This window comes from Pteropus alecto, unplaced genomic scaffold (genome assembly GCF_000325575.1).
Source record: "Pteropus alecto unplaced genomic scaffold, ASM32557v1 scaffold95, whole genome shotgun sequence".
In the NCBI taxonomy this organism is placed as follows: domain Eukaryota; kingdom Metazoa; phylum Chordata; class Mammalia; order Chiroptera; family Pteropodidae; genus Pteropus; species Pteropus alecto.
Genome location: NW_006441071.1, coordinates 10,107,674 through 10,130,116, shown reverse-complemented (window position 1 = coordinate 10,130,116; position 22,443 = coordinate 10,107,674). Strand labels below are relative to the sequence as shown.

At 34.8% G+C, this 22,443-nt stretch overlaps 1 protein-coding gene across 17 annotated transcripts in view; it reads right to left on the bottom strand.

Annotated features, from left to right (window-relative positions):
* The window catches only part of PTPRD (protein tyrosine phosphatase, receptor type D), a 468,668-nt gene that overhangs the window by 54,033 nt on the left and 392,192 nt on the right, over positions 1–22,443 (bottom strand). For all 17 annotated transcript variants that reach the window (XM_025051481.1, XM_025051483.1, XM_025051482.1 and 14 more), the window contains 2 exons: positions 16,737–16,860; positions 2,358–2,533 (listed from right to left, as the gene is read on the bottom strand). In XM_025051481.1, coding sequence (XP_024907249.1) covers positions 2,358–2,533; positions 16,737–16,860 — 300 coding nt within the window. The remainder of the gene's footprint in view (positions 1–2,357; positions 2,534–16,736; positions 16,861–22,443) is intronic.

The following is a 22,443-nucleotide window of genomic DNA, read 5'->3' as shown; positions in this document are numbered from 1 at the left end:
AAAAAATAACAGATAAGGTGGGTAGATGTGAAGTAGAAAGATGAAAGAGCAGGTGAAATAATTTTGGGGACCAGCGTTTGGTTAGATTTCTCCATTGCATTTAGTCATTTATTCTCAAGTGTTCCAGACTGGGGAACAAAAGACTTTTGGGCCTTGGGGGGTGGTCAGAGCTCATTTGTATGGTCAGATTAATAATAGTTGAGACTCCTCAATGTTGGCTTATGCAGATCATTGCAAGTTTGGGTACAGGCTGAATCATCACTGAATGCAAATCACAAGACAGCATTTTAATTGGCCTCCTTTAGGTCATTTAACAAAGAGAAAGCTAGCTTGCAAGAGCAAAGAGTAATTAATGAAGGGAGCAAACAGAGGTTCATTTAGTAACTTCCAAATAAGTTTCTCTGTCTGAGGTAGCGAAAAAAGGTAGCCTGCAACATAAAGATAAACTGTAGGTATTTAAGTCACAATGCCTTCCGCCAAGAACTGCTCATTACCATCAGATGTTGCAGTGGCGGTGGGGCCAGTTAGAACTAACTTTATTATTAGAAGCAATTAGGGAGAAAAGGGGCAGAATTTCATTTAGTTATTTCAAAACAAGTTTCTGTGCATGGTTTAATGAAGGCCTGCAGTGTCAAGATAAAAATGTGTGTTTTACAGAAAACAGCTTTTGCAAATGACTGCTTGTTACCAGCTGGTATCGCCAAGCAGAGTGGTCCAGGTAGGCTAGATTTACATGCATGCCATAATATAATAGTTCAGCTGTCTCAGAGTCACAGAAGTGTTAACAGTATGGTCTGATGGTTAAGCATAGGTGTTTTGGAGTCAGACTGGCTGTCTTCAATTTTAAACTCTAACCGTGGTAGCTAAATGACCTTGGGTGACCTTCTGGGATGTCTGGACTTAGTTTACTCATATGCAAAGTAGAGATTATGGTAGTGTTCATATCACAGGGTTGTTGTGAAATATCCATACACCTAATATGTGTTAGATAATGCTATAATTATTAACAGGTATATTCAAGAATCATGTAAGTGGGGAGGCTGTTCTTAAAGAAAGGACTTGAGATATAGCTGTTATACCCTGAGTACAAATCAAAATAGACGCATTTACACCTTCTGAATGGAGTTTGCATGTAAGGTAGGACAGATATTTGTCTTTATAGTCTTAACAGTTTTCATCTAAATTCATTTCAGACAATATTTCAATAATTCTGTAGAATTCACATGTTTTAAAAAGATCTGATTCCTTTTTTAGGTTTGCTAGACCAGTTGTGAACCATATCTTTTGATTTCTTACCTCCTTATTTGTCAGGTAACAACAGCTGGGGCTTTTTGTATTTTCCTATATCTGAGTTTTTCCCTTATAAATCCTCTGAGCAGCTTTCAAATCTTCCCTCTTATATACACCTGGGCTAAGAGAAACTGCCATGAATTTAGCTTAGATGACCATTTAAAAACCCTCAGCTGTCACACAACGAATGGAGAATTGGGCTTTGGCTGCTGTCTAAATATCATTTTTGAGGCTATTGTGGCCACAGTGAGAGGCCTCTCTTGGGTGGTTTCAAACTCTACCCTGAATGTCCCACTCTTCAGTGGGAGTCTGAGCTGTCTTTAGTGATTTTTTGGAGACTCCTTCATTAAATTCTTAAGGTTAAAGATCGACTTTCATCAGATTGCTATAATATATGCATATTTTCTTGGGAATATAGCTTACCCATTACGCTTTAGTTTTCTAACCAACAGCGTTTAACTAATGTGCCATGCACCGTAACATTGGACCCATATGATGAATAAAACTTCCTTTTCAGACCTTATTAAGCAATGACTTTCTTATTAAACTCTATTTATTTTGGAGAACGCTAAACTAGCAAAGTGCCTTCCATACATTTATGTGTTTTCTCAGCTTTGTATTAACCCACATCATTTTTCAGGCTGCCTGACTTAATTTATGCTAATTTGAATAATTTAAACAACAGCCTTTATCTCAGAATTTTAGATCTCACACTGCAAACTGCGAAAATACTGGGAAGTACATGTTGGTGAAAATCTCAAAGTCTGTGTGTTCTTCAATGTGTGTTTCAGAAAGAATTGGTTCGAGCTAAAATGTATTTTCTCTAACATTTTCTCTCCTTTTTTGAGTACTACTTTTTTTTCTTTTGGCAATCATATACATTGTAACATGAGAGAATTTCGTTTTTGAAAAGACTTAGAAGAATGGTTTAGTCAGGGTTGCTGATGCCCACTCACAATGAATGTTATAACATTAAAGCTTAAGATTAGAGTATAAACAGAATAAAGTATGCAACATAGGAGCTGAGGGGAGATTTTGAGAGGGAAGAGGTAGATATTTATTCTTACCCTGGATCGCTCTTCTAGTTTTGTCATCATAACAACTGTGGCACTCCGTTGCTCCCATATCATTCTCCAAAAGTCCCCAAATGTTTCGGGGAGAGATCCCTGTGTTGCAATATAGGCGTTTTGTTTCCGATAGCCATCTATGTAGTTGGCATTCACATAGTCACTTCCTGGGATGCCTATAAAACAATGAGTGTCATTCAACTAGGTGAATATATCACAAGAGGAAACAGCCTGGGATACAGCCTAGTGGCACTGTTGTACTATTGTTCCACACTATGCTAGCGTCACAGTGATAGAGTAGAATTTGGGTTTTAAGCAAGATTAAAAACAGGTCTTATGGGGTTAAAGAAATGCAATGCTCAAAGTGTTGGATCTTTATAAAATAACAAGGTAGACTACCAAAGAAAGGAAAACACAACTAATTGTCCATAGACTGTCTTCTCTCACACATTACATTTTCTCAATTGCATCAGCAAATATAGCTTGCAATGGAGGATAAATAATTATTTGGTCACATTCTTCACTCACTATCTTTCTCATTTACAGACAAAACTAAAAATAATGCCTGAGTCCAAAAAATGCAATATATGGTGGATCGTGTATAATGGTGAAAAATTCTTTGCGGATTTAGCTAACAGAGAACTCATTTAATCCTCATAGAAACTCTATGAAGTAAGTCCTATGACAATCTGCCTTTCACAAGAGAGCAAATTGAGATATACAAGAGATTGAAGAACTTGCTCAAGCTGGGGCGGGGGGTGGGTCAAGTTTAATTATAGGCAGGCAGTCTGCTATGACTGTCTTAACCTCTGTAGAGTTTAAGCTTCATGTTTAAACCTCACAGGGTTGTTGTATCACATGAACCTCTTTTTGGATTATGACAGTTGCCTCATAATTGATTGTCCCACTTCTAGTTTTATCCTTTTCAGTCTGTTCTCCATCTAGCATGACGACAATTTTTTAAACAGTTTATTTATTTATTTCAGACACCGTAACTTCTTCAAATCCAATAATGGCTTCTCCTTATACTTCATATAAAACCCAAACCCTCAACAATGGCCACTAAGCTTTACATTTCTCCAAACTCATTTAGTTCCACTCCACTCTTAAACTTCTAAACTCTAGACTTTGCTTCAATTGTTAGAAAACAATAATCTCCTACCTTATCGCCACCCCACATCCTAGAACATACTGTCACCTTCCCATCACAAAACGTTCAGCTTCCATCTCAGAAGGCCTGCCCTTCATACCATGGGACCTCAGAACTCTCTTGGCAATTCTTTATACTATTTGGCAATTCTGTAATTATATATTTGTTGGCTAATTTGCTTATTGCCTGTTTTGCCCTTTAAACCATGCCTGTTTTATTCATCTTTGCTATCTCTAGTGACAAAAACAGTGAATAATTTGCCCTGGTTCCAATATTTAATAAATAGCAGAGCTGTAATTAATGTAAATATTATAAATGAAAGTCTAATTTTCCATCGGGATGATGTCTTTAAGAGAAATATAGGCAAGTTTGAGCTTCTTCCAAAGAGAGTGGCCAAAGTGATTAAGGAAATCAATGGTATTCAACATAAGAAAGGAAAAGGTAGGGGTTGGAGAAAAGAGCTGCCCATGAGTAACTGAAAAGAGGTTTGGGTTTACTCTGTTAAGACCCCAGTTTTCAATTCTGAAAGATGTCACTACAGAGATATGGATTTCATCTCCAATTTGGTAAAGTATTTTCAAATTGTCGGAATCAAAAAAGGAAAAGATTTCCTTGGGAGGTAATGAGTTGCCTATCCCTGGAGGGGAACAATCAGTTTACAGGGATATCACTGTGATCTGGGAGGTAGCATAAGAAGCGGTACATGGACTGTTTTTGTCCTGGGAAAATATAGGTGCTGGATTTATGGAAAAAAATATCTTCTTTATAAAGGAACATATGTTTCCAAGCTAAAATTATTATATTTCACTGATTGCCACTTGTAATTACTTTGACTGCTTTTCTGATTCCAGTTGTAAAACTGATCCTCTCAAGAAAACTAATGAAAGTCAGATGGAAACTACTGGGCTCCGAGATGAACACATGGATATGGAATACCACCAGCATTAGTGAAAAGCCTTTTGAGCAAAAACTGAAATGCACAGTTGGTTGTAACATTATTCATCTATTACAGCTACTCAAGAAACAGTTGGGGTTCTGGCAGCCCTTTGTTGATAAAGATCCTATTCCTCCCTGACATCAAATTACTGTAGATTCAAAGGACAGTTTAAATAAAGTCCTCAGGTTACAGCCACTGGGAAGCAGCACATCTACATGTCCACAGGATTTGTTTCTGAGCCAACAATAAATCTATTTTACAACACGAGAAAAGCCCGCTTTCAAAATTTTAATTTAGCATTTAGCAACATTAAAGAATTGATTTTTTTTTTTTTTTTAAGGGCTTCTGGCCATGGGCCCCACTCAGCTACCAATATAAAGAAAACTTTTTCCCAAGAAAATTCAAGATGGAAAAACTGGGTTAATGACTCAGACTACATATCAAATGGGCACTGTGCCATTTCCTCCTGATCAAGGGTAACAAATGTGTCTGAACTATGTGTGTGAGGACAGAGGCAGTGGACATGAGACTTATATCTAAAGCAAAGGAATTAAGCCATCTAACATTCTTGTATAAATTTTAAACAGTTATTACATAATAAGTTGCTTTTAGACATACTCCTCAAGTTTAAATAATAAATTATTGTTATTATTAGGTTGCTACTGAATAATAGTTGTACTTCCTAGTAATAAAAATAAAATTTCTGCCTGAAAACTACTAGGCACCTAGGATCAATACTATATCACCAAATGCTGTAAGAATTTGGGACTTGATATTTTGAAAAGAAAAGAATTAAAAGTTCAAAACATAGTAGAGCTAATTATTAGGCTAATGTTTACATCTTGAAAATAATGCCGAGGGTCCTCTTCTATTTTGACACTTCTCTGTAAAGAGGTTGCACCTGGAAGGAAAGCCTCTTTCTAGCAAATCCCTTACCTTACTCTAGCAAAAAGGCTTTTCAGGTTAAGTTCTCTCTCATGTGTCCTTTGCAACGTGGAGATATGAGACAGGGCTATGTTCTCTAGAAGCTCTAAGATCTAATGTGTCCATATTCATACAATGCAGCATAACGAGTTACGTAGAAAGATGAATGAGAAAAGATTTAAGAAAGGGTGGTGGCTTGCCCTTCTAAACATATTAACCCTAGACTGGAAGCTAAAGTTAAACGGCAGTGTTTCAATTCAATGAGACCTCAGTTTTCAATAAGACACATTTAGAAAGATTTTTAACCCTGTGGGCGTGTGTGTGTGGCGGGGTGGGGTGGAGGAGGTGGGAAACATAACCTGCTGGTTTTCCAAGTGTTCTTGTGCCATGAAATGCTTCTTCAGTAGCTATTGATTGTGATATTTCTGCTGAGAGGCTGGATCTACAACATTCTTTCACTTTTTTGGGGGGTGACTTTCTCCAAGTAATGCATATTTGCTTATTTTTCAATCCCCTGTCTTAACCAGACAATGATTTCATTTGCTAATGCAACACTAATCAGAGTGCACTACTAATCTAAGAGAAGTGTGTGAGAATTAATTGAATTCCTCTGGGGCTATGATGGATGGAAATCTAACTTAAAATGCAGTACTGAGAGAATATAGAATTACTATGAATTAGCTGACTACTTTTATTTTTGAAAGTCAAGGAGACCTTTGTACAGTATTTTAACAATGGTGCTTGTCTTTCACTGGGGATGGTAGTGTTGAAAAATTATTAAAACAACAAGAACATAACAAAGATGTCTGCCTTTTGCCTGTCATAGGCAAAATCTTTGTACTGGCACTGCTGCAGGAACTGTCTATTGAAGTCAGTTTTAATGTCATTGTTCAAGAAGAGTAATTTAGGTCTAAAACTTGCTCTTTCCTAGAAATCTGTAGTTTTATTTATAAATTTCATAAATTCCCATATATTGTTTCATGTGTCCTCTCCAATTAATCATAGTCATGTAAATAGTTCCCACACTAATAATGTTTGTCATTCCAATCTTATAAGTGAGAAGATCTAGGCTGGATCTTGACTTCATATTATACCAGTATGCCCCCTTCCTGTATCAGAGTATATTTCATCAGTGAATGAACTTCTATTTAGTGGTACTTAAAAATATTATTTACATGATTTATACTGGGTCTTTGTGTTTTGGGGCAAACTAAACTTTGAGCTGTAAAACTTAAGCCTTTAAGACTAATGGAGGTTGTGATGAAGTGAATAATTGGTAGAGCTGTGTTTGTGTTCTTCATGCATAGCAAGCCATAGCAAATAGCTATTCAAACAGAATTAGGCCTGTTTTACAATCTCTTTGTTTTTGCTGGGAATAGCTAGTTATAGCTTTTAGTGGAAAAATAAGACTGGGCATGGACTTTGGGATCCTCTGTTCTTTTAATTACCTGTTGTACTCTGAAAAAGTTATGAGTTCAAAATGCAAGGAAAACACCCTTTTTCTTCATCTAAGCATGAAATGAATAGGATAGGGTTTCATGACATTGTTCCTACATGTGTTTGAATATTAACAGAAGGGAAGAATCCTTGGAAAGATGAAGCTACTCTGTTCAAAAGAATATTTGCTATAAATAATTACTGAGGAATGCTTTAAGACCTTGAAAGCATGTTATAATTTTAAAGAATATCTGAACTGCTTTGTCATGACTGGGTTAAGTTTTTTTTCTTGTTTGTTTGTTTTTTTACTGTTAATTTGAGTAGGAGGCCTAATTGGGCCAGGTGGGTCTATTTAAAATAAAGACTTGCTTTGCATTTGATCTTGCAGGTCAGCAGATAAGTTGATTTGAAAAGATTTCTCTTGTTGAGGGGTGCTTATAAATATACATATTTTATAATAAGGCCTTATGCCTTGATGTTAACAGAAAAAGCAGGACCTAAAATATACATGAATTATTTTATCGATGTTAAATTAAGTAATCATAAGGAGAATGTGTATAGTTCTGTATCACCCTACACTGTAGGAAAAGTAACATGTGCCTGTTGAAGTCTCGGGACATTAAGCACTGCTGAAAATTTAGAGAATTTGACAAGGAAATGGGGACTCCTGTCTAGGGCTGCTGGCAGTTTGCTTTTTGCCATTTGGGCAGTTGTTCAACTTGTCCATACCTCTGATTGCTTATCTACTAAACGAGGCATGTTGGACAAATCGATTCCCGCAAGTCTTTCTGAGTTTTAAAATAAGATGTCTCTCTGTGGTATTCTTAACCTTCTTGGATTTGGAAATCTCTGTGAAGTTATCTTAAGATAGAGGTTTCGTGTCTCTCAGATTATGTTGAAACATGCTCTGATTCTCTTTCAAGCTGATTCTGACTGTTTCCACCTTTGATGTGCTGAGATTTTTCCTTGTGACTGATACTTCAGATCTTTGATTAGACCCTGGTGGGATAAAAAACACATAAATTCAAAAACAAGAGGAGGTGGTGGGACTAGGCTAGTAGGTGGTCTGTTCAGAGAAAGAAGCTTTCCTTGAATTGTGGAGGTGAGAATGAGTAAGAGGAAGCCTGTGGGGGAAGACAGAATCCCACCCGTGGCTCCAGGGGACAAAATGCTACCGTAGTACAGTAAGTCCTCACTTATCGTTGTCCATAGGTTTTGTGACTTTAAGTGAAATGATGTACAACAGAACCAAGTCTACTACAAGCTAATTGATATAAACAAGAGTTAAGTTTATATCATCAGTTGTATACGGAAAGGAGGATGTTATTCGAGGACCTGCTGTGCAGAGCTGGAGAGGGACCCTCTACTTGAGCAGCTGATTCTGCTCTAACTCAGTGTGGCATCAAAACCCAGGTACTTTTATTTCCTTTCACATCTACAAATCCCTAGTAAAGTTTGTGTCAAAAATAAATTGTTTTTTGGTAAGCTAGTTTATTCTCTGTTGTAAGATAGAAGTACTCAAGTTCCAATAGAGCACAAAAGCTAACTTTTATTTAGTAAATGTCTCCTCCTCTACTTCAATACATGAACAAAACAAAACAAAACAAAAAACCTAACTAACAACAACAAATTGTTAGTTAAGACCTAGATTGCAATTTTTACAACCTACAATGCAGAAAAAAATGTTTACTTTGTTGGCTGACAGTGGCAAAACTAGAGGATAGAAAATAGAAAAATGAAATCCAATAAAAATTATTACGAGTAAATTTATTTAATTCCAAAGAACACAGGTTTTCTTTCCCCTTCACTTGCACTGCGGCAGCCACCCACGGCTATATCAGAACTAGCCAAATTGAAGGATTCTCTTTACCACATACCAGAGAAAACAAATGCTTCTTGCAAGGGCACAGTGCATTATCTGCCATGGCATCCCCGTATGCGACCACAGTTTGGCAAGTTACCCTCCATGTTGCTACAGCATACAAGACAATAATCTTAGAAGTGTGTCGTGCTCTGTGGGTACTGCAGCTCATCACCACAGTGAATATTGATGGGGCAATAAATAACTTTCAAAGAGTTTGTGAACCCACCCTCCACCCTCTCAATGTTCTGTGTCTTCTCCATGGTTCTCTAAACCGCTGTACTCCTTAGGAGGCTGGGTTATGAGAGTGGCCCCAGGGAAGGATGTGGGTGATTGAATTCTTTGAATATATTTCAAGGTGAGCTACAAGTGTTGGAGAATTATCAGCCCCTTATTACTTGTTAGAGAGCCCTTGCCCTGGAATAAAGCAGAGCTTGGGTTAGTTTAACATACCTTTACAGCCATATCAGAGTTTTGGTCTACTTAGTGTATGTTAATAAATATGAAGTTATTACAGGGCTTCATTCGACAATGAGGTAGTCAGAATCAAACAAGGTATATGACTGGAGCTCTGTCTGTATAAAACTCTCAGAGCCTCAGTATCCATATATATATCCTAATATATGAGCAGCATTATCACACTGTCCCTACCCAACACCTCTGTGAGAATCAAATAAGTCAATACATTTGAAACTTCTAAATATTAGTTATTCTTATGATTGATATACTAAACAGAAATAAAATAAACCTATTCATTCCTAAATACCCCACTGATGAAAAGTAATTTTATATCTGAAAGGCCCCTTTTGAGTTTCCATATTAAAAAAATCAATGGAGAACACAAAAATAATTGTAACTTCCCAGCAAGGTACAATCTGTGCTTATAGTCTTCCCAGTAATCAATAGCCTGTGCCTTTATTCTAAGAAATGAGTCTAACCACAGAATACCCATGTTTCTCTACAGCCTCGGAGTAATGGAGCATACATTCATTAGCGCAATCTGCATAAATGTACAATAAAAAAAAATCCCGATAACTGAACTAAAGACAATGGAGATAAAAATAAACTAACAGCTTTCAGATTTACTCTTTGATTAGCTTCTGGGAACAAGAGTAAAGACAAAACCCAATACAACCAGCCATCTCTTAAAAATGTTTATTCTGTTTTCCAGGTAAGAAACAGCTCAGGTACAGGCTGAGGCAGGAGCTGTATACCAGATCCCATAGCACTTGCTGGGCTGCATGCAGGAGAAAGAAGCTATTTAAACAGCTCCAATTAATCTTTACGCAGGCTGCAAGAACCTTGTGACATTGTCCCATGTTTCCAAACGCTAAGTTCCATCTAGCCTTTCATTTAAGACAAATTAAGCTAGAAAAAAATTGCGCAATTTCCCCAAGAGATGTTTTTATTTATTTTTAAAAATCACTCTGCAATAAGATTAAACTCTGTCATGCTTGTAAGCAACCTGAAAAATGAAAAGACCAAAAATGTTGAAGAAACTGTACTAAGTCAATGACCAATGTTCTGAACAATATGAGAAAAATAAACTCAACCAATAATTAGACGAGAATTAGAAAAAAAAAATTTTTTTCAGATGGGGCATATATTCTAACAGATTTTCTTCAGTTTGTTCGACAGAATTTCAAGAACAAGATAAAATAAACAGTGGGTGCTCACAAACTATTCACCAGTGACTAGGATAACAAGAGAGAAAGAGGAAGACAGACAGACAGACAGATGATAGATGAAAAGAGGAGAGAAAGAGAACCTAGAGGGAGGCAAATGTAACATATTCAGTGAGTTGATTCTGGAAATAGTACGTCAGCCATTAAAGGAATTCTTTACTGGGAAAAATAATTCTTTGATGTTATAGTTTCATATGGGACATTTTCAGTCACTATAATGTAATTAACTGATTTTGCTGCTTTTGTTTGTTTTTACATATTTAAAAAAATCACAGGTTACTAGATCTGGCCTGTAAAAAAAAGATTCACAGCATGGGTATGATGTGAAATCGGAGAGTGTATTACTGTGGGTGGATAGCTGTTTTCAATGAATAGGTAGAGACAGTAATGAATCCTGCAGAGGAGATACTAAGACACAATATTAACATAGAACACTAGTGTGATAGCATATGGTGAAGCAAAGTACAGGAGAATATCAGTAGTTTCTTCTCTTTACTTTTTAAAATTAGATTTATCTTAGGGGTAGTGATTCCTATGAGCCACTTTCTCATTTTAAAGGTGCTAAATTGCCCATCTCACAAACAATCAAGTTGTTGTAACATCATCTGTATTATTTACAGTTGGGTTTTTCTGAATTGCTCATGTTATGCAAATCAAACAGCAGATGATATATTTTGGATTTCCATTTAAAGGAACATATTCTTCCCTTGGTTGAAATTCGTAATGCTATTATGGGTCTGGTTTTCATTTATCAAGCACCAATATTTTCTTCTGCTTCACAGAGTACTCCAAATATATGCAGCTTTCTCATTTGGATATTATTAATTTTTCCATAGATCACATAGCAAAGAAATTCCATCTGAGGATAAAAGGACCTATTCTTGGTAGTAATAAAATTTATAATACCAGCAATGATAATTTTAATAGTTCCTAATATTTACTAGGCATTTTCTTTGCATGCCAAGCACCCCTCTAAAGGCTTTACATGCATTAATTCATTAAATTCTAATAATTCTAGGAGACAGGTACTATTATTAATCATATTGCACATATGAGAAAACAGAGGAAGAATAACTTCTCCAAATAAGCTTTTTCAGAAGCAAGAAGAGCCTAGGACACTTTAATAGGAAATAAGTTCTTGAGAGGCATATGGGCCCTTGTAAGAATGTAGCCATTAAAGAGATGAAGTAAATAAATATATTTATGTTTTGAAACTTTAAATATATATCCCCAAACTAGAAAAAATAAAAGAAATCCATATTTTACTAAGCTTCTTTTATCAATTAACTAACACTAATGTTAAAGAATGCATATGACATGACGTGGTTTATTCTTTGTCATTTCTAACTCTCATAGATAAAACCACTTAAACCTGGCTTGGTAGTAGAGACGCACACCAGCCAATAATTCTATTTGGGGTAAACTCTCTGGTTTAAGTATTTGTCTGTTTTCCTTTGAAAGAGATAATCTTTTAAAGTCCAAGATTTAATATTTATCTGACTATTTACATTATCTATTGATCTCCAGATTTAGAATCAACTTTCAGAGTACTAAGAATGGCAGGAAGAGTCTTACGCATCCTCATTTTACGAGGAAACAGAACAAGGCACTAAATCAGGGATTCCTAAATTGGAGAATGGGCCTGCAAAAGGCTTGTGTGTCTATGAACTCTCTGAAGTTAGTGTATAATGTGTGTAGGTGCCTTTTGTTTTCAAGTGGGGTTTAAAATGTTCATCAGATTCACAAAAGGATCCAGCTCCCACAATGTGTCTACATTAATCGTACTAAGTGATGTGACAAAGATCACATGGCTGCTTAAATTGGGATTTTGCTTTTAGTTATCTGTCTTCTTATCCGATCATCTTCGTAATATACCTTAAAACGTAATATTAAAAAAAAAAACAAAACACCTGAAAGCTATTTATATGTCATTTGTTCTTTGGAAAAATTCACTTTAGAGTCTAAGAACACAATTGAAGACCTCTAGCTCTAAGATTTCTATCATGTTTCAAATTTATATTTCAAATTTCCTAGACAGTTTCTCCAGCCAACAATGGACCATTTTTGAATTAGATGTGGCATGTATAGGCTTAGCCATTATGAATTCCAAAGGGGCTATAGATCTGAGTGGTCTACAGGAGAGAACAGCACTCTTGAGTCTGACTGATTCATGTATTAGAATTTTGGCTCTGGTCCTTACTAGCTATTGATTATAAACAAGTTACTTGACTTTTTAAAATTTAACAGTTTCTTCATCTATAAAACTGAAGATAACAACTGGCTTTCAAGACTGTTCTGAACACTATAGATAAAATTTATGCATGTTTTTATATACCGTATATCAAATCAATCACATGGTACATGCTACACAGTAGGTACGCAGATAATCGTATCTATTATAACTTCTTGTCTTTGTTGTTGAATTAAATAAGTAGGGTTTAAATTTACTATACATTTTGACCTGGCCAACAATTTAAAAAACTCCATGTCAATATGATTTTTAAAGTGAAATGTTAATTATAATCCTACTAAAAGAAATATAGTACTGGCAGCGTGAAGGGCATTTTATTAAAAAACAGAAACAAAAACAAAACAAAAAAAACCCTTTTTATCCAGGACTATAATAAGAAGAGTGAATTTTTGTCAGTTATAAGGCATTACAATATTGTACTACTAATTGATATTTCTGAGTTTACAAGAAGTTGAAGATACATAAAAAGATATTTGAGGTAAGTAAATCACCTGTGGAACCAGGTAGGCATAGACATACTCAATCTACTGCAATTAGGCCTGTGATGCATCTCGATCACTGATGATTCCCATATGGTGTCACTGCCTCAGATAAGTTATGTCATAAGATAGGAAATTAAATACTAAAATGTAATGTTTGTGTTATCCACAGGTTAATGCCTGTAACAAAGTGGATGTTAAGCAAAAAGGTTGAGTCTTTGGATCCATGCCAAATTACTTAGTCACAGTCACAACCTGTATCAGAAGGAAAGTGGTGAGGATAACGTGTGCTGTGGAAGCCGAAGCTGAGGAATTAGAAGAGTTCAATTCTAATTTGAGCTGTATTGCTTATATCCTGTGCTACTCGAGGCCAGTCCTTCTTCTGAACTTGTTTTCTCATCTCTAAATATGAATACCTATACATAGTAAAATAGCTGTTGCTTCATCAGACTGTTGGGCATACTGTAAATAAAATAATTGATAAGAAAATTACATAGAGCTAATTCTTGGAAGTCCGAATGAAAGAAGTTACAACTAAGGAAACATACTCAGAGAAGAGAGAGTTACATGACTAGTTAGTGACAGAGCTGTGACTCAAACCCAGATTTCCTTGTTCTTCATCTTTTGGGTTGTCCATTTCTCTTGTACTACTTTAATAAAATTATACTTACTGAGAAACTTTGAATTTTTTAAGATTAGGCATATAATTATATATTATTTTTATGTACATATAAATATTAGTTTCCATTTAGACTTAATTTGACAATATTTATTATGAATCACTAAAATTCTATCACCTGTCTTCTTCAGGAATCACTATTTTCTTTTAAAAACTGCCTAAACATGGAGGGGACCCCAATGGTAACTGGACTGGTCAAAAATTCAATTTGTTCACATACTAATTACTCTATAATTCAACGATTATACGCATTTTATAATTAGGGCTCTCTTGAATTTATTCCGCAGTTTTCCCAGCATAAATAAAATGACTGTAATTTGGAAACATGTCAAGAAGTGTCACTCTTTTCAAGGAATTTGGTAAGCACATTGGTGCCCATACAGAATTCCTGATTCTTTTCATTTTTTACCCCCTGCCATCTCTCAATGCAAATAGTGTAAAAGTTTTGCTCTATTAAACAAAGATAGAGACAATCTAAATCACTTTGGCAACTTCCAGTGTTTTCTTTAATGTTCGTCACATAACTCTGCAAAGTAAAATAAAGTAGCCAGTACCACTGAGAGAACAACAAAAATACGCAAAATGAAACTCTCTACCAAAGTCTTTTAAGTTATTGCCACTGGACTCAAAACAACCAAGTTAAATTTTATAAATTGTACATGAAGTCACTTAACATGTTAATACATTTGAAAAATCTGGCTCTGTTATCAAAGAACACTTTATAGGAGAAGCCTCAGTTAGTGGTTCTGGGCTCCAGTTGCTAGCATTTTCTCTTTGTGCTTAAGACATAGGATAATTGCTTGCCCCTTTAAATATTTGCTAGTTAGAGCTTAGTCTGAGATAAAATGCCGTTCAGTGGTTGTAATCTAGATTAAAAGCTCTCTGTATAGCCCATAAACTTCAATTAAATGCTTCTAACCTTTTGCATAACACTTAGGATTGAAAGACTTTTGGTTTCTAGGTCAGCTCTAGATTTAGGGTGTATTTGTGGACATGGAGCTATAAAAAGGTAGGTTTTAGTTTGATTCAAGTGTTTTGGCTTTTATACTGTAAAAATAGCATAGGAATGAAATGTACATAGTTTCAAACTATCATAATAAAGGTACAAGGAGGAATATTCCTTGTTTTTTGACATACTTTATTGTTAAGACTGTAAAAAATAGCAGGTTAAGGAAAACAACGACAAAGTAGGAAAAAGTACAGAGAGGTAGTAGTATTGAATGACCTAATTCTGAGTGAAAACAATGCTATAGTACAGCAAAGGCAGACTGACAGGCTCTCCAGCCAAGATTATGACAAATGCATTCTCAATTTACATTCATTTATTTTATTTCTATATCTCGCTTTAATAATAAAAAAAATAAGATTTCTCTATTATTTGAGACTTGTTAATTTCTCATTTACTATGGAGATGATTTAAGAGACTTGAGATATGAAATCGCTATTCTTAATTTTACATTTTAAAATGGGAAATACAGAGATAAATATAAACCCTTTGTTAATCGACAACATATACCAATTACAGTTTCTAAATAGGACTTGAAAAATGCAATTACTAGTTTGACACTACCCTGCTTGAACTAGCATTGGTGAAATTTTGATAAATCCAAACAGTTTTTTTCAACATGGAAAAAAGGCTAACTCTTGAACTTACAGTATTTTTAATCACCGCAAGAAGGGACTATAACGTTTCCAACATCAAAAGTAAAATTAATTGTGGGAATTTTACAAAATATATCTATGAAAAATAATGCCATTTTGATGAAAGGGGCTATAGGTAAGAGCTTGCTCAAACGCTGAAAGACAGGTCTTGTTCCCTAAAAATGAGAAACGAATGGTTGCCTTTGATGCTTACTAGGAAAGCTGTTAAATGGTCTCACTTTCAGATTAACACTGGGCACTAAGGAGGCAGGTATGACTTGGTCAGAATTATGAAATAAAATGGTGGTCATCATAGATTTCAGAAGCAGAAAAAAAGGAAAGATATTTAAACACCTATAGATGAACATGTTTGAACTGCAAGTTCTCAAAAAGCCTGAGTCTGAAGCTGGTATTATTTAATGTTTCATAAAACACCTGGAAGAGGGTAAGCAGTAAACTCTCAAGTATGTAAAAGCTGCAATGCTCTTCTGGATGCCAATGAGGATACAAGTGGAATGTAGCAGTTTGTGGGCCAGGTTAGCTGCTATGACAGAGGAACAGATTTAAGTGACATTGTAAACTATCTTCTAAGGACAGCAATCCAATGTGCTATCATGGCCAAAAAGACTAAAAAATGCTGAGTGTTCAACATGAACTCCTGATTGTTTTTAATATGCCATGTGACGGGGATGTAGTATTGGAAAGGAATGAATGGAAAATACTCTCCTCAAGAATTGTTAAGAGAAACTAGATATATTTGAGGAGTAATTCTCATTTTTTAGGCACATGCATTCCTTCTGGAAGGTACTCCTTAAAATTGTGAGAGAGATTACCAAGCAGTCCACACATTAGATGTACCAGACATTTCCAAGGTGCTTAATTAGTATTAATCACCACATCACCAACTCCTAACCTTTAGATTGTCTCTAGTGGCTAACCAGATTTAATCACTAAAAAATAAACCCCTCAGCTGTTCTTAAATAACAACTTAGGAGCATCTTCTAACAATCACCTTTTTGTTTATAATCATCAGCAACCATCAGTAAATAGGCAACCCCAACTTGCTTCCCTTATATAAACATCAACTATGTTATCAAGTCTTTCATCTAGGGTAGAGGCAAGAAGGAAATGAGGGATATTCTTATGTTATTTGATATGTGGGATACTGTTTGCCCATGTATAAATATACCTGTATGAGAAAAGAAAAGTGAGAATAAGCAATGCCTGAATCTTAACTACTTTCATAGATGGCTGAACACCTAGTTAAAACTATATTTTATGCACATACTTAAACCCATGAAAATAAAGGTATAAATAACATCGGAATTTCCTTACCTTCTATTGCTGATAGGAGAACCCGGGAATGATCATATGCAATTACATTTGCATATCTATTCTTTGGTTTGTTTACTTCCAAGTTTGAATGTTCCCATGTGAACTGCTGGCCGGGGTCAATTGACTTTTAAAGAAAAACAGCACACACACACAAAATCAATACCAAATTACATTGGATTATAGGCATTTATCACAAGTAATAAACATGATTTAAAAAAAAATTCTGAAGGTGCACTTTATCAAGGTGCACTTGATCCTACTTGTGAAGCTGAACACTAATATAACCAGAATAACATGAAATGATTAATCATAGCAAAAACAGTGATAGTTGCCAACATTGATTCAAATAGGAAGAAAATCAATATAGATGTTCTGTTAATACTGGAAAGACAGGATTTTAAATTTAATTTTTTTTTTTTTTTTACTTTTCCATTTCCTTCTCTGCTGTTGCAGTTTACAAGTTACCTTGGTTCAATATTCCTTCCAGTTCTATGAACATTATTTTATCTTGATTACTCTCCCCTATTCTTTCCTGTCTGGACCTAACCTCTCTCTTCAAATTGACTGGTTTTTCACTGGCTTCATTGAGCACAGGTTCACTATTCTTTCTTCATCTATAGGCTTATGTTTTGATGGCAACTTAACATTTTGTCTGTTTTTCTAAAACACACTATGACCAGTATCACAAGACTATTAGTACACTTCAAACAGTTGAGAATAACAGTAAAGGAAGCTCAGTTAAATGTAATAATCATCTTAGTCAGAATATTAATTTATAATAATGCAGATAAAATATAATTGCTTTTCTATTTATTATTGTTTTCTATTTTTCATTATGTATTATCGTGTTTACAAAGGTTGCTTCATTTTATTCTTTATTTTAAACTTATTTTCTCTGATTTTTAACACTTTTCTTTGATGCCTTAGTTGAAACAAAGTTAATCAATGATCTAAAATAAGTATTTTGCAGGTATAGAATAATATATATATATTTTTAAATTAGAATAAAACCATTGTTTTAAAAGTGCATTCAGGCTTTGATTATAAAACTCTGGGAGGCTTTTTAATTTCCTGCAATATTTTCAAAATCAAAACATCTTTTATTTTACCAAAGAATACTGAAATTTTTTTAACACTTATAATTTCATGGTATATGAAAACATAAGTTCAATAATTATATAAAATATGATTTTAAATGATCGAATTCAAGTTTTTAGAAAAATTAATGATAAATTAGGTTTATGTACAGGTGACTTTTTAAAAAAAAGTAAAGATACTATGTTAACAGAATTTTTAGCAATAATCTTTGATGATGGGTATTTTTCATTCTTTTATGTGTATATGTATAACTCAAAAGTAAAACATATCCAATGGCTATTACAATATTAAAGGTGCACATTTCATGTTAATGACAGAGTTCATCATGAATAAAACTCACCAATGTAAAAAGTCAAGTCCATTAACAATCATGAATAGCCTCCAAAGACACTAAAATTCTCAGCAGTATAGATTTACACCAGTGAGCATTATTTAGTACATAAGCTTCTTGCACATCATTCTCTAAAATATGCCAAGAAGCTCTTAAGCTTACTGAGGTATAGTCCTTTGATGGAAGAGTTACTCCATCTGATGGCTTTGTTACTCAGACTACGATCACTCACAGATATGTATAAAATGACGTAAATTTAATTAGACTGATGAAATTGCATCTATCAACTCCAAGACTGTTAACTCATATACATTCTTACTTTTACACATATTCTCAGCCATCTGCATGATTTGATACTACATTGAAGAGTGTGAAAACTGACATAAGTGGAACCATTTTAAAATAGAGCCGGAGCAGCCAATCCAGAGGAACTGCCTTGTGTGCCCTGTTTTCCAAATCTTTGGACTAGACCAAACTACAGGTGTTTTACAAACCACTATTTGTAAAGCCAGCAGGAAAGCAGACATCCTGATCACAAGGGCTAATGATTATGGGCTCTCTATCTAAAAGATAGAATCAGTAAACTATCACGTATAGTCAAAGTAGCTCAGCTTGTTACCACCTATAGGAATTCTTTCTTCTTTTAATGTAATTATTTTTCTTTTCTCTTAAAAACATCTTTCCTTCACTCTGTAATTGGGACACATATCTGAGTTTCCACCTGAATCTATGCTCCCCAAATTGCAATTCTTTAATCTCAAATAAACGCTTGTTGCTTCTCATTTTGGCTTTTTCATTTTAGGTTAACAAGTTTAAAATCTGATAATGAAAACATGAGTTATATGTAACATATGTTAATATGCTTATTCTTAAAGTATGACCCATGAAGAGAAGACCTGTAAATAACAGGATAATTATTATAATAGCTGCCAGGTCATTATGCTTTACATGCAGTACTCTGTTTAATTTTCACAAGTGTTATGAGGTAGGTCTTGTTACTTTCTTTATTTTATGGACAGAGAAATTGAAGTAAAAAAAGATTAATTCAATAAATCTTCCTGAAGGCTTTCTCTGTGGCAGGCACTGCACTATTTTGTGGTTAATTTGCTCACACCTCTAGAATCATACATTTACTCTCAAACCCAGTTCTGTGTGATTTGAAAGCCCAGCTGATGATTAATAGCTAGTAATTACTAGCCATGACATTACTTAACTATTAGAAGAGCCACTGCAAAAATGAAGAAACCTGACATGTAAAACACACCTAAACATAACCATCCTTTATCTTACCAGTCCGAATGATATTTCTTCCCAACTGATCATCCTGTGTCATTCTGGGGTAATTACATAAGAAATCAAGTTTTAAAAATGAGGTTGACTTCACATGGATGATAAAACAGATGGGATGCAGCTTACATTAATACTTGTTTTACACGGATCAAACAAACATTGATTAAATAATGCTGACTTGTCTTTGCACAACACATACTCATCCATCTGTATCTATCTATCTGACTGAACATTTAACAATACACAGCATAGGCCATTATTTTAGAGCTTGTCAGAATGCTGAGAGCAGTAAACTTAGTAAAGAAGAATAACTACTAGTAGTTATGGTATAAGAAGACCTTTCATATTTACAAAAAACAAAAAAAACAAAAATGGTTGAGGAAATCAAATTTTAATTATCCATGTTAATGAAGCAAAGATATCATGGATGAGTAAGACCCTAATTCTCAAAACCCACTTTCCAGGCTTTTCTTAGTGCTGGTGATGACACAGTTGCTTTCTTTCTTTGTTTTCTGCCTTCTCTTGCTGAGATTCTCTTCAGGAAGAATGGAATGATCAACATGGAGAAAGAGCAACACAGGACTTCAGTGATATAGAAGCTGATTTCCACTTCAACATCATAGTTTTGGCCAGCCCACGGTGACTATGATAGTTACGTATCTTCCAACTATAAAGTTATAGCCGAGGCCACCCCAATATTATTCAAAAATATTGAAATAAGTACCCTTGTTCCTAATGGAGTCAACTCCTCTCTGCTGTTGGTATTTGGTTTTCCTGAGCTTGACTCTCGGATATCTCTATTCATCCTTCTAGCTCTGTTTATCCAAATTTTGGTATGATATTCCCTCCTTCTCAGTATTTAATCCAAAGTTCTACCTCCTGAGCAAGAATCGTGGCCAGGTTTTCTTTCGTCTCCCCTGAGGGGAATTTTGCAAGTTGGAAATAAAGTAAGTAGATTTATTTAACCATAAGTTGATTAATGACCTTTTTAAAATAAGTCATATAAAATTTTTAGATTATATTATCACAGAGTTCATAAACAAGAATGCTACTAATCATATGTAGTTTTTCCAGCTAAACAACAATGCCCTTGAAAGATAGGTACTGGATAAACTTTATGCAGCATCCAAAACTTTACTAAGATGCCGAACCATTTTACATTGATTCTTTATCTTCACTCTTGGGTACCTGACATACACACCCTCCCTTCTTGTCATAGCTGTTGACCAAATCATTCTAATGTTATAATCATTTCAATGATAACAACAATCAGCTTAATTGCAATAGCTTTGCCTTACAGAAAAAAAAAGTAACCAAATAGAAAAAAAAAAAAAAAGTCCTCCTGGGACTTAAAGAAGAAAGGGAAAACCTCAAGTAGACACTTGCTAATATCGAATATTTTATACTTATGTAGTCTTTAGCTTGATGGTCTGATTTTTTTAAATCAACTAGAACTTTGTTTTCAAATAAGTAGAAAAAGACCTACATATAACTGATGGATTTATAATCTTCCTACATATAACTGATGTATATATATTCTTGATAAAAAGCTAGAATTAAAATATATTTACATCCAATAGTTATAACACGTAACGTTTACTGTTTCCTTTATGTTTCACATGTATTAACTCATATTATCCTACAAAAACCCTAGAAGTAGTTACTATTATTATCACAATTCTATAGAAGAGGAAACCAAGGTGCAGAGAAGTTAACTCTCTTGGGGTCAAGATGCTAGTAGGTAGAGAAGCCAGGTTTGGGTACCAGGGATCCTATTCCCCAAGTCTGAGTATCTAACTGCCATGCTATGCTTCGTCTCTGGACAAGCTGGACAATATTTTTTGATATTGTTCTTCAATTGTTCTCTTAAAATGCAATGCAAGGAGGGTTGGGAACAAAAATCTTTATAAACTCAAAACAAAAGGATGTTCATAAATTCATATATCAGTTTAGTGTCACCGAGTAAAATTACATCCTAATTTGATAGTGACCTTTCTTTGGATAAAGCTAATGTCATCATCCTAAAACAATGTCCTTTAAATATAATTCTGCAAAATTTCAACTTCCCTACCCAGAAGAAAAATGTAATTTATATGTGCAAAACATCAGATAATACCAGCTGCTCTGTATTCCATTCCCCCCATCCTCCCAAGAGAAAAACCTCAAAATATTCCCTTTAGAAACTCATCAAAGAAAAACCACAAAAAAGATACATCCTGTTTTTGTCTGTATTTTAAAACAACTAACTGAAATTAAATTACATAGAAGGAATAGACCAGCTACATGACTAGCCAAACTATGGGTCAGACTAACCACCCTTTTGATAGGGAATTGAACTTCCAGTGACCTATTCTCCAGAGAAATACTATCTTTCCACATAATTCCCCATCAATAGGCTCATTTTGTCCTTAGAGTGGTTTGCCCCCAGATATTCTCAAGTCTTTTCTGAGGTTTAGAAGAGTAAACTGCCATGTACTGCGTATATCTGCAATGAAGCCTTTTTATTCATTTTCATTTGTTCATATTCTCTCTCTCTCAGTTTGAAGATGGTAAATTAATATGTATCCATTTGAAAAAGACCAACGTTTGCATAGTTGGGAAGGGCTATATTTTTGCACAATTAGCAAAAGCCTGCAATTGGCATAATGAGTACTTTCTTCAAAGAGAAGAGCATGAGTTCAGTTGAATCCAATGATACTTTAAAAACTGGAATGTGAGGAAGGGTTGGAAAGTATGGTGATGAGAAAAGTCTTGCAGTCAGAGCCCAGGGTGCTGGCTTTCTCTTTGCTCCTGGTTAGCTTTGGCAGGTCATGTAACTTGGGTCTGTTTTCTCTGTGTTCCTTTTCCTATCACTGTCATCTCAGTGTTAGGTTCGCGCTCTCATTTTCTCTTATCTCCTTTTATCTAATCTGTCATCAAAACTTCCCGTATAAACTTTCTATAAAAAACATCTGATCTAGGCCACCATTTGCATCTGAAGGATTGAAA